Here is a 12353-nt window from a genome sequence, read left to right as displayed (position 1 = left end):
AAAAGAGAATGTGAAAGCAGGTGAAGCATAAATGGTCTGACTTCCTGCTGAGTCTGTTATTGTAAACACTGCAGTAAACATAAACGTTACAGGCTGATGTGTAGTTCACCCTGTACATGTAGATTGTGGATTCCTGTGTAAAATGTGTGTGTGTGTGTGTGTGTGTCTCTTTTGGTGGTGTAGCTGCAGAATCAGAGCGAGCTGCGTGCGCCGACTGCAGAGAAAGCTGCGTTCTTTCTGGATGCCGCCATCGCAGCGCGGTACAGCAGCCGAGCCGAGTGTGACGAGGACGAACATCGCAATTCACACATGCTCTTCACATTGCACATCTACCAGTACCGCATGGAGAAGACTGGGAAAGGAGGAAGTGAGTATCTGTGTTCCTGAGTGTGTCCTGCTTACAGACATGATGTCATTTCCTGTTTCCTGGAGCACCACCTAGTGATCAAACAATATGTTCTCTCTTAGCCTAAGGATAAAAACCCATACCAGCACAGTGCAGAAGGTGTAACTTTCTGTTTCAGTTAGCACCCCCTGATGACCAGATAACATGTCCAGGGTTAGGCCTTGTTTACACTAGTGCGTTTTGGTTTTAAAACTGTTGCTACAGTTACGCCTGTCATCTACGCTACTCCTGCGTTTTTGACCCTAGAAAACTGAGACTTTTGGAAATGCCAAAGACCCCATTTTAGTTTGAAAACTCCAGGCTCGCGGTTCAGTGTAAACGGACCAAAACGAAGACTTTGGAAAACGAAGGCGTGGCTTCGCCCACACTCAGCCACTGATTGGGTCTTCTGGATCATTGTGTATCCTTCCCTGACTCGTCAAGCCCCTACCTTATGTCCATTACGCTACCTTGATCGTATAAGCAACAACACGGAGACTGAACCGCAAGCTTTGCTGGCTTTGTTATCATTCTTAGTAGCCATTGTGCAGTTAAATTCTGTATTTTATAATACTGCAGCTGCCTACATGCGCAAGAGGCGAGCTATGATTAGAGCAAGCGGCAAAAAATCTCATTTCAAGCGGTGTAAGCACTACATGGAACTCCGGTTTGTTGTGTCTGCCAGTGACTAGCAAACAACTTCCTGTTTACACTTGTATGCGCATGCCCAGTGTGCATGAACGGTCATGTGACATGCGTATTCGGTCGTGTACAGTAGTGTGGACGGGGATCGTTTCTGAAACACAGCGGGAATGCCAGTGTGGACGAGGATCGTTTTCATTTTAAAAACGCCTTTTTTTTAAAACCAAAACGCACTAGTGTAAACAGGGCCTTAGTTTATGTGCCTCTGAAAGTCATGTGACTCAAAGCTGAGTTATGATTTGGTAAACGTTTTAGAGTTCAAATAAGTGTAAAGGGGCACGGTTTGGGCGGAATGTTCTGGATCCAACAAATTCAGTACCATGTTGTAATTCTAAAACTGTCGATCTTATTTAGTGACATCATGAACTGAGTTCAGGTGTAGCCCCGCCTCTGAATCCGTTTTTAAAGTTTTTGTTTTAAATGGAAAAATGTGAAATTAGCAAATATCTGAACAAATTGGACTAAAACAATCAAATGTATAAAATCTGAATCAGTATCTGAGAGGATTTTAAAAGTAACACCAGATTTATCAACTTAATATACTTTAAATAAAAACTGAACAAGAAATGAATGTATAGCTAGAGAAGTAAACACAGGTCAGAGTTCAGAAGCTATATTATATTATATTATATTATATTTATGTGTGTGTGTGTGTGTGTGTGTGTGTGTGTGTGTAAGTGTCTGGAGGCCGCAGTCGTCTGCACCTGATAGATTTGGGGAGCTGTGTGAAGGAGTTAAATAAACCCCGCGAGAGTGCCACGCCCAGTCAGTGTCTGTCTCTCTTGGCCCTCGGGAACGTCATCCTCGCCCTCGTCAACGGCTCCAAACACATTCCCTACAAGTACGACTCCATACTGACTGTTTACCTCCACTGTCATTTCTATCATTCAGACTGTTATGTGGAATTAAAGCTCACAGAAACGTCACCCATCACCATTTCACGAAAATCTCCAGTTCTTATCTTACAGAGTGTGATATAGGTCGTATGGTCGTGATGGTCAGTGTGTCCATAATGGCATGGTGTGCTCAGAGTAAAATCTCCACAAGATCTAAAGTTAATGACAGCAATATTATAAACACCTCTGTCCACTAATTTAAAAGGAAAGTGCATCAGATTGCAGCAGTGCATTCTGGGTAAGTTGTGCTTCTGAAGTCAACTGGAATCTTAACACGAGCCGATACGGTCGCGTCTTCTTATTTCGCCAAGGGGACTTAACTAAGGGGACGTGGACAAGGTAAAAATCAGGATGGAACCCTAAAGCACTGGAACATAACCTCAGAATAAGTAAACATAACCTCTCGAAGGTAAATGAGTGTGCTCAGTGGGGGTCTCAGTAACAGATGCTGATTTACATTCCCGTATTCATCCTTGTCCTGTCCCGTCTCGTCTCCGCTGCTCGCCGCTCTCTCAGGTTAAACGCTCGCAGCTCCGAGGCCGACAGCGTACAGATTGTGTTTTCCTCCTCCAAGGCACGTGTGATTTTTTTTATGTTAATTTAATTCACATTGCAGAACCGGTGCGTGGGTTTGAAGCCCTGAATTGAGCGCTCTGCAGAGATGAGATGAGGAGAGATGTAATTAAGGTTCAGGGAGATTTTAAATGAATAAAACTTTGGGATAAATAAATTAGAAATTCACAGAAATGTCAAAGATCTTAGCGTGATTTAATGAGAGTTAAATGCTCATTGTTGTAATCTGTATGCAGTCGTGTAAACACTGGGATTAAATGTCACAGCTGAAAAACAAAATAATGGGATATAGACGGTGAGTCAGAGTGACACGGCTCTCAATAATGCAATTATATTTCTAGATCTCATACGGGGGCAAAATGAGCAATGATAAATAATAATCAGAGCTTATTATGTGTGCAACACTCTTCTTCTTCTCCTTCTTCTTCACTTTTCTGTAGTACGTCTGAAGTGATTCGGGTTGAGTCCCACGTGAGAGAATTTCAGTAGCTTCTTTGGCTTTTTTCTCAATCTGTCATCTTTGGTGATGAATAAATTTGTGGTTATTTTGTGCTTCACAGGGACAGTAAGTTAACGATGCTGTTGCGAGAGTCGCTGGGAAACATGAACTGTCGCACCACCATGATCGCACACATCTCCTCCTCTCCCGGCCACTTCTCAGAAACCCTCTCTACACTACAGATCGCTTCTCGAGTGCTGAGGATGAAGAAGAAGAAGACTAAAGTAAGCATGGTATGAGACACATCTTTATATTCTGTTAGGGACAAAAGGACCAACATTACTGCTGTTCATAAAGCTAATTTTATTGGCTGTCCAATTTCCTTTATTTCCGCAAGATCCTTTAGGACTATTGGTATTTTATTGTCTGTATTATTTTTAATAAATTGTTTATATTGATCAGCAATGAGATAGACAGAAGATATATATTTTATGTTATAACTGATTTGTTATAATATCTAAGGAGATGCCCATGACTGGAGTTTGATTTCTAAATTGCAACGATTCAGAATTACGCAATGTCTTGGAATCAGGAAGTCGTTTACTATTGTAGCTTTGTACGTTAAGAAGAAATCCAAATGTAATTTCCAGCTGTGTCTCTTGCAGCAGTACACGTCTAGTTCTTCTGGTGGAGAAAGCTCATGTGAGGAGGGAAGAATGAGACGTCCGACTCAGCTCCGAAACATACACTCCAGGAACGTCGGAGACTCCGAAATACCACTGCTTCACATTTCCAGTGACCCAGATGACTATTCCAGCAGCGAGCAGTCCTGCGATACCGTAATCTATGTAGGTCCAAATGGTTCAGCGCTTTCGGACAGAGAGCTCACAGACAACGAAGGTCCCCCCGAGTTTGTACCCATCATACCATCTATACATAAAACTAAGAGCGACCAAGGCAAGCTAGCACAGCCGTCTCAGTTAGGCGATTCTCTAATCCAGCCTCCACAAACTGTCCAGTCGATTCAGACCCTTCATCCACAGACACTTCCTCCTGTACTTGAAGAAACTGCAGAGTCTAGCAAGCAGGAAAAGGACTGTCTCAAATGTAACACATTTGCAGAGCTGCAGGAGCGGCTGGGGTGCATTGACGGCAGCGAGGAGGTAAACAAGTTTCCTTTTGAAGAAGTTCCAGCCGGCAGACTTAAGAAAATCGAGTCTCTTCAATCTCACCCCACCACAAGTTCTCCCAAGAGGATCTCTAATGATCAGCAACTGGAGGAGATCCGGGAAGTGGTGGAGGAAGCAGAGATTGCACAGTCCATTATAGAAAGTCTGACAAAGTCTACAATAAATTGTGTTCTTTCTACCAGTCGGAGTGTAACAGGAGGGAGTGGTGTCGGACAGCTCACGTCTCTTCAAAGGGCCAACAGTTCCAGTCTTCATAACAGCAGGGAGTCGATTAGTGGAGGAAGCAGCAGTGATGGCAAGCCTCGTCCCATGGGTTCCCCCCGACTGGGTATCGCTAGCTTGACAAAAACATCAGAATACAAACCTCCCTCGTCACCTTCTCAGCGCTGCAAAGTGTACACTCAGAAAGGAGTAATGCCTAGCACCCCTCCACAATCCTCACAAAACCTGTACAAAGATTCAGGAAAGTCCTCCACTGAGTCGTTGCTTCAGGCTGAATTCAGAACATCTCCTGTTGGGATGGGTCCTCACTTACTGAAGCGCTCTTCTTCCTCCAACAGTTTGGGATCAGTGGACACACTGTGTGACGATGTTCCTCAACTACCTCTGGATAATAAGAACAGCACCACGGTCACCTTGCAGCAGTGTGTGGAGCCGCAGGTTGAGGATGAGTTGGTCTTTACTCTTGTTGAGGAGCTAACAGTGAATGGGATCATGGAGGACGGCAGGCCTACTAGTATTATCAGCTTCAACAGTGACTGTTCAGTTCAGGCTCTTGCATCAGGTTCACGGCCCATCAGCATCATCAGCAGTATGAGTGAAGGTCTGGAGTCCTACAGCAACGTAGCCTCCACTACCACCGCCACCATCTCAGAAACCAACATTGCTAAATTCCTGCCTCTCGGCAAGGTTGATGGAGATGCCATCATGAGCCGTTGGTCCTCTAACATTTCTTGGCTGACTGAAATGAGCACAGGAAGTGGTGACGAACAGTATTGCCATAGCGTTGTTATGCAGCAATGCTTTGGGCAGGGTGAGGGACTAGCTGAGGTTCAGCTTCTGGAAATTAATGAGGAAGGGGAAAATGAAGTGCTTACAGAACAGAACAAGGAGAATGGAAATGTTTTCTGTGCAGCTGAAACTTCTACCAAAATGTCTCCAACCATGGGAAAAACAACAGTCACCATTTCCAATGCTCAATCATTATGCACCTTGAATAGTTTTTCCCCTAACAAAACAAACATAACAGCTCAGCCTTGTGTTGCTGTAAAGCCAATTATTCCTGATCCACCAACCAAACACCTTTCAGTCAAAGAGCCAAGATCTCCACCAGTTCCTCTCTCGAGGGAGATCGTCTTTGATGATCCCTGGATGAAAAGGAATTCCTCCAAACCTGAGGAACCTGTCTGTGAGGTACAGCTAGAGAAAGGAACATCTGATTCTATAAAGAGCAAAAGTTTGTTTGACAGAAACAGTTCAAGCAGTTGTGAAGCAGCAGGTTCTCCTGATTCCTTCAGAAGGGTCGTGGATGGTTGTGAAATGGTTCTAAATGCTTCAGAAAGCATCACTCCTGTGTTTTCAGCTAACATCCTCAGGACTGGCAGCCTTCCTAGGGCATGGCATCGTCTGAACAAGCAGGATGACCTTGATGACTCTTCCTATCGATACACAAGTGGAGAATATAAAACCCTTGGAGTTACTACATCCACTCCCTGTAGTCCTCGAGCCACACTGGAGCGGAGAGGATCATCTGGTAGGCAAGGTTTCTTCATGCGTCCAAAAGGAATCCCTCCCTTACCACCTGTGAGGAAGTCGAGTCTTGACCAGAGAAACAGAGCCAGTCCCCAGCATAATTCGACAAGTAACCAGGGTCCAAACCTGCACTTATCTTTCTTGGGCAGCACCCCAGAGGATCTGGGTGTAAATAGTAAACAAACAGGACAACATTTTGAGAGTAGCAGGCTCTTCAGTGCCAAACTCGAGCTGTTAGCAAATAGAACCAATTCTCTGGGAAGATCCCATGGTGCCCATTATGACTGTCATTCTCTAGAGAGAGGGGAGAGCCTGATGCTTGTTGGATCTAAAGCAGCTGTAGTGAGAGATAGCACCATGCCCCGAGTTGGCAGAAGCTTCACGCGTAACTCTGTCTCTTCTCCGACCAATGGACCGAACTGCAACTCCAATGTAACACAGTCACCCAAATCAAGCCAATCCAAAATCTCAGCTGTTACCAAACTCCTCATGGCCAGCCCTAAGTCTCGAAGCCTTTCCACTTCTAGCACCAAGACCCTGAGCTTCTCCACCAAATCTCTTCCACAGTCAGTAAACAGGAGTTCAAGCCTGCCCCCTAATGGAAAGAACCCAAACCCAAATTCCTGGTCAACTCAGTCGCTGAGCCGTAATAAGGGATCAGGGCTTGCCTCAAAGCTGCCTCTTAGAGCTGTAAATGGACGAATCTCAGAACTTCTGCAGGGCAGTGCTGGCCAGGCCGCTCACGCACGAGGTGCATGCAATACCGAGGAAAAAGGAGGACCGGTCCAGGGTGAGGAAAGGCCAGTGGTCCATACTTTACCGTCCCCTTACAGTAAAATTACTGCTCCACGGAGGCCACATCGCTGCAGCAGCGGCCACGCTAGTGACAACAGCAGCGTTCTGAGTGGTGAGCTCCCTCCGGCCATGGGGAAAACTGCTCTCTTCTACCACAGTGGAGGCAGCAGTGGCTACGAGAGCATGATACGTGACAGCGAGGCCACTGGGAGTGCGTCTTCTGCTCAGGACTCTATGAGTGATAACAGCAGCTCAGTTAGTGGACGGAGGAGTCTGAAAAACTCTAAGAAAAGGAACAACACAGGTAAGAAGGACACAGCCTCTAACTAGAGCTTCTTCTAGTCACGATACTCATACAGTCAAGCGATTAGCACTAAATCCTGACAGACTAGACACACTGAACTCATGTGACCTCCAGCTCTGTGGTATAGATAACAAGGCTTTAACTTTACATAATAGAGTGCATTATGGTTAATACACACACTCATTGCCCGTAGTGCATTCTGGGTAATACACAAAGGCCCTCACACACACACTCCAACACATCCCTATATGGCCAGTGAGCATTAGGTCCATGATGCAGTTTCTGTCTTATTTAATATCTCTGAGTTAAAATTCCCAAAATTGTATATAAATGGAGTTTAAACAGAACCCGCAGGTTCTCTAACTGCCACCCACACACTCCTCTCTGAGTGTTTATGATAGCGATCTCAACATAAACAGACTTTCAGTTGTCAGAGAGGATTGTGGGTGGTCGCTTGTTATTTAGTGCCCCACTCCTCCACTTTGCCTCAGGGCAAAAACATTCTCCTGCATTTCACTGTGATGAGTTTTCTTTTCTGCCTGGGAATTTAATCCTGCGTGTGCTGAGCTAAACCTGGAACTACACTATATACTGTATGTTTGATTTAAAACTATACATTATATTTATGTTATAAAGGTGATATTCAAGTCACTCGGCAGAACAAACTGGGAATAGATGTGTTGATTAAAAAAAATGGCTGAATGGTAAAATAGTAAAACAAGCATTACAATCACATTGCTGTAAAATTTAAAAAGAGCAAGGGGACTGCACTGCTGAAGTGCGCACTACAGGATGAGTAACGGCACTGAGTGAGGAGAGAAGCCGATTTATAATCATGTTCTAAACACTTGAGTGATCAGGAATACAGGCCAAGCCATGGAGAGTGCGGAACACACAATCACCCATATCACCACTGGTGTAGGCTGTGTTCCAAATTGAGTTTTAATGATCCAATAAAGCTAGAGAGAATCTTAAAATTAGTGCATGTTGGCATGCATCAACACACAATGAGGCTGAAAGCCAAATGTCTCCCTGTTGTGCACTAGATGGGGTGCAGAGGCCATTAATCCATTTCCACTGAAGGGCACTAATACTAATGGATGGAAAGCTGAATGGCTCACACTAGTGCACTACATAGGGCACTGCATGCAGCTTATCTACAGCTTAATCCCACATAAGTCCCTATAATGCACTCCATAGTGTTCAGACTCTATGGTGTTTGGGTCTCTTTCTAATAAGGCATTCAAAACTAGTGAAATATATTTTCCATGTTTTTCCCTAAATGTGTCCATCCTATGTAGTGCCATGCCACATGCTACATGCCATATGAGAGTCATTTTCAGTAGGGCTCATGCAGGTCATCTTGTTGTACGATTGAAAATGAACATAATTAGCATGTGTGCTAAGGACATTAGCATTGATTTTGACTTGCTTTTCACTCTTAGGCACCCAGCGGAGACGCCTCATTCCCAATTTGACCCTTGACCCCACTTCCCCAGTAAGGAAGCCAATCCTGAGCCCCGGAGTGCGCTGGGTTGACGGTCCTCACCGTCCCCCTCAGAGGGGCGTGGCCGAACCCTTCGAAATTAAAGTTTATGAGATCGACGACGTGGAGCGTCTGCAGCGGAGGCGGAGCGCGGGCAGTAAGGTCACATGACCTTTATCATTTTTAATGTTTCATTTACATTTCTTCTTTATAATTACCACTTCCTGTTTGTCATGTGATGTTTGCCACTATGAGTGTAGGTGCACCACAGGGTGGTGATTTGGGGCTGAGCCCTGGTTCACCGCAGGGATGTGACGAGTTCTTTTCCTGGTTCTAGGGCGTGGTGTATTTCAGTGCTAAGCTAAAGATTTTGGAGCACCGACAGCAGAGGATCTCAGAGATACGAACAAAATACGATTGGCTGAAGAAAGAACTGGAACAAACCAAACAGCACCTAATGCTCGAGCCCGAGAAGTGGACCTCCGAGTGTGAGTCACTTTATTCATAAAAAAATCACAATAATAATAAATAATAACATTAATATTATTAATTATATTATTATTAACAGTATTAATAATTAATATAGTATTAATAATAATAATAATAATATTAATAATAATAGAACTTTGATATGGAACAAAATAATGACCTGAACAAATTCAAATAAACAGATTAAACACAAATAAAAAAAAGTTTATATAATAAATAAAGGAATAAATACAGACAGAAAGGAAGAAAGAACATACTGAGAAGTGATGATGACGGTGTGTCTGTGTGTGTCCCTCAGTCGATGTGGAGCCGGTGTTCGAGGTCGACTCTCTGGAGTATTTGGAGGCGCTGGAGTTCGTCACCCAGCGGCTGGAGAATCGAGTTAATTTCTGTAAAGCTCACCTGATGATGGTCACGTGTTTTGATATCACGTGTCGACGACGGTAACCGTGCAGGAAAACAGGAAGTGAAGTTGCTTTAGCGTGTGTGTCTGTAATAATAATAATAATAAAGGTGGATCAGAAATAAATACAAACAGACAGGAAATTCAAACTCTAATGTAAGTTTTAAAAGTGAATTTGTTCGAATGTAAAGTTGGACATCGGAGAGAAGAGAAACGAACCGGAGACTTTAACACACTTTCATTCCACAGACAGTGTTAACGTTATTATTTAATAAGCAGCTCTGTCACATGACCTGCGCTGTATCCCAAACACTAGCTAGCTCATTAGCTAGCACAGTTATGAAGTTCTCAAACAATAGATTTTTTTTAAATCTTTAATTATCACTGAGGAAATAAACTCTCATAGACCTTCAAATGGGAATCTTTTGGGAATTTTTGGATCTGGAATAACAGGATCATTCCCAAATCTCCCACATGACATGTATTCCACATTAACATGTGCAGACGTTTCTCACATGTTAAAAGATATTTTACCAAATGTTTAGTGTTGGACAGAAACAGGAGGCGGAGTTAGGGGATAAAAGTGGTTGTAAATAGTTTGCTTGCTTGTTTTATTAGAACGAGGCCTGATTGAGAGGCAGAAATGAAGGAAAAGAGAAAAAAGAAGAAAAAAAAAAACAGAACAAAGAAAATTAAAAAGGAACAAAGTGCCTTGAGAATAAATTTAGTATCATGATGATTTGTGTACAGACGGTGCTCGCTTAAACAGAACTAAACAAAAAAACGAAAGAGAAAATAGAACAAAAAGAGCTTGTTTAATTCGGTGTTTTATCCGTCGGGTTATTTGTACTTAACGTATTCGTAAATGCAACTTGTTACGTGTGTTTTTTATTATTATTATTTTGAGATTTTTCACTTAAAGAGACCACACAGACTCGAACCATATTTAACTGCATTTTAGGAATAAAAAAAAATCAGAAAAAAGAATAAAAGTCTACAGTATTAATGAGTTTTTATGATACTGTTTTAACCCAAAAGTAAAAATAAAAATTAAAAATAAAAAGATTTTTTTTTAAAAGGAGTTTAACATAAAATAAAGCAGTGAGGCTGGGAGCTGATCCTCGATTATCAACACAGTGCAATATACAGCACACACCAGACTGGGGTTAGGGGTCGAGCTTTAAGGGATAGGTGTTAAGGGTAAGGGGATAGGGGTAGAGGTTTAGGGGATAGGGTTTAGGGGTAGAGGTTTAGGGGATAGGGGTAGAGGTTTAGGGGATAGGGGTAGAGGTTTAGGGGATAGGGGTAGAGGTTTAGGGGATAGGGTTTAGGGGTAGAGGTTTAGGGGATAGGGGTAGAGGTTTAGGGGATAGGGTTTAGTGGTAGAGGTTTAGGGGATAGGGGTAGAGGTTTAGGGAATAGGGGATAGGGGTAGAGGTTTAGGGGATAGGGGTAGAGGTTTAGGGGATAGGGGTAGAGGTTTAGGGGATAGGGGATAGGGGTAGAGGTTTAGGGGATAGGGGTACAGGTTTAGGGGATAGGGGTACAGGTTTAGGGGATAGGGTTTAGTGGTAGACGTTTAGGGTTTAGGGGATAGGGGTATAGGTTTAGGGGATAGGGTTTAGTGGTAGACGTTTAGGGGATAGGGTTTAGTGGTAGAGGTTTAGGGGATAGGGTTTAGGGGTAGAGGTTTAGGGGATGGGGTAGAGGTTTAGGGGATAGGGTTTAGGGGTAGAGGTTTAGGGGATAGGGTTTAGGGGTAGAGGTTTAGGGGATGGGGTAGAGGTTTAGGGGATAGGGTTTAGGGGTAGAGGTTTAGGGGAAGAGGTTTAGGGGATGGGGTAGGGGTTTAGGGGATAGGGGTAGAGGTTTAGGGGATAGGGTTTAGGGGTAGAGGTTTAGGGGATAGGGTTTAGGGGTAGAGGTTTAGGGGAAGAGGTTTAGGGGATGGGGTAGAGGTTTAGGGGATAGGGGTAGGGGTTTAGGGGATAGGGGTAGAGGTTTAGGGGATAGGGTTTAGGGGTAGAGGTTTAGGGGATAGGGTTTAGGGGTAGAGGTTTAGGGGATGGGGTAGAGGTTTAGGGGATAGGGTTTAGGGGTTATTGGATGAAAGTCCCTGAAACTGAATCACACACAAGTGTAATATTCAAGTGTCAAGTATTTAAATGAATGAATAATTATAAATCTTTCTCGTCTAACTGATGCTCAGTGCTCGTCACTCTGCTTGTGTTAATGTGCTTAATTATTTTACATTCATTTAACTGAAATCAATCTTTGTGAAGCTGCTGGTGATCTGCTGCATGCTGAAGATCCTCGCTGTGTGTGTGTGGTCTGTGTGGTCTCACCATCGTACTGCCAATTATTCAACTTTAATAAAATAAAATGTTTCTATCCGGTGCTCGAGACAGTCTAAATGTTTGTATATTAACAAAAAGAAACAAAGAAAAAAAAAAACCATTTCGTCATCACGTTTTTTTTTTATGAAGGATATTATTTATTTTTTATCTCAGAGCTGTGTGTAGTGTATAATTTATTTTTTCGCTCCACCAAATACTATGCATTCAATCTGTACGTCATATAGAAATATATACATATTATATTTTGTTCTTTAGCATTTTTTTGTCATGCTTATTCATAAAAATGTATTTTATCACCATGAAATTCTGCATTTAACGAGAAAAAGGAAACACGTCGTGTTTATGCTGTAAGAAATGTTGTCTTTATTCTCTCTCTCGCTCTCTCCGTTTTTTTTTTTTTTTTTTTTGTTTTTTTTTTGCTTGAGTCGTTTATGCCACTCCATATCACATTAAACGAAACGTTCCTGATCTGAAATGAGCGTTCAGGATCATATTTAGACGGGAAATGATGTGTTTGTGGAGATAAGTGGCAAGACGTCGGTGTGTTTCTGTCCTGTGGAGAAAAAAAAAATAAAATCTGAA

General features: G+C 43.0%; 1 protein-coding gene across 3 annotated transcripts in view; it reads left to right on the top strand.

The window, feature by feature from the left end:
- The window catches only part of kif26ba (kinesin family member 26Ba), a 39989-nt gene extending 29354 nt beyond the window's left edge, over positions 1-10635 (top strand). Inside the window, exons 9-15 of one of the 3 annotated variants that reach the window (XM_053682562.1) lie at positions 184-367; positions 1766-1928; positions 3117-3279; positions 3661-7036; positions 8482-8684; positions 8860-9010; positions 9310-10635. In XM_053682562.1, the coding sequence (XP_053538537.1) occupies positions 184-367; positions 1766-1928; positions 3117-3279; positions 3661-7036; positions 8482-8684; positions 8860-9010; positions 9310-9458 (4389 nt within the window). In that variant the 3' untranslated portion in view covers positions 9459-10635. Of the gene's footprint in view, positions 1-183; positions 368-1765; positions 1929-3116; positions 3289-3660; positions 7037-8481; positions 8685-8859; positions 9011-9309 lie in introns of those variants that run through there. The other 2 variants (XM_053682561.1, XM_053682563.1) reach the window with 2 other exon arrangements.
- Positions 10636-12353: the final 1718 nt, after the last annotated feature.

This window comes from Ictalurus punctatus, chromosome 9 (genome assembly GCF_001660625.3).
Source record: "Ictalurus punctatus breed USDA103 chromosome 9, Coco_2.0, whole genome shotgun sequence".
NCBI classification, from domain to species: domain Eukaryota; kingdom Metazoa; phylum Chordata; class Actinopteri; order Siluriformes; family Ictaluridae; genus Ictalurus; species Ictalurus punctatus.
This window is presented reverse-complemented; position numbering and strand designations above follow the sequence as displayed.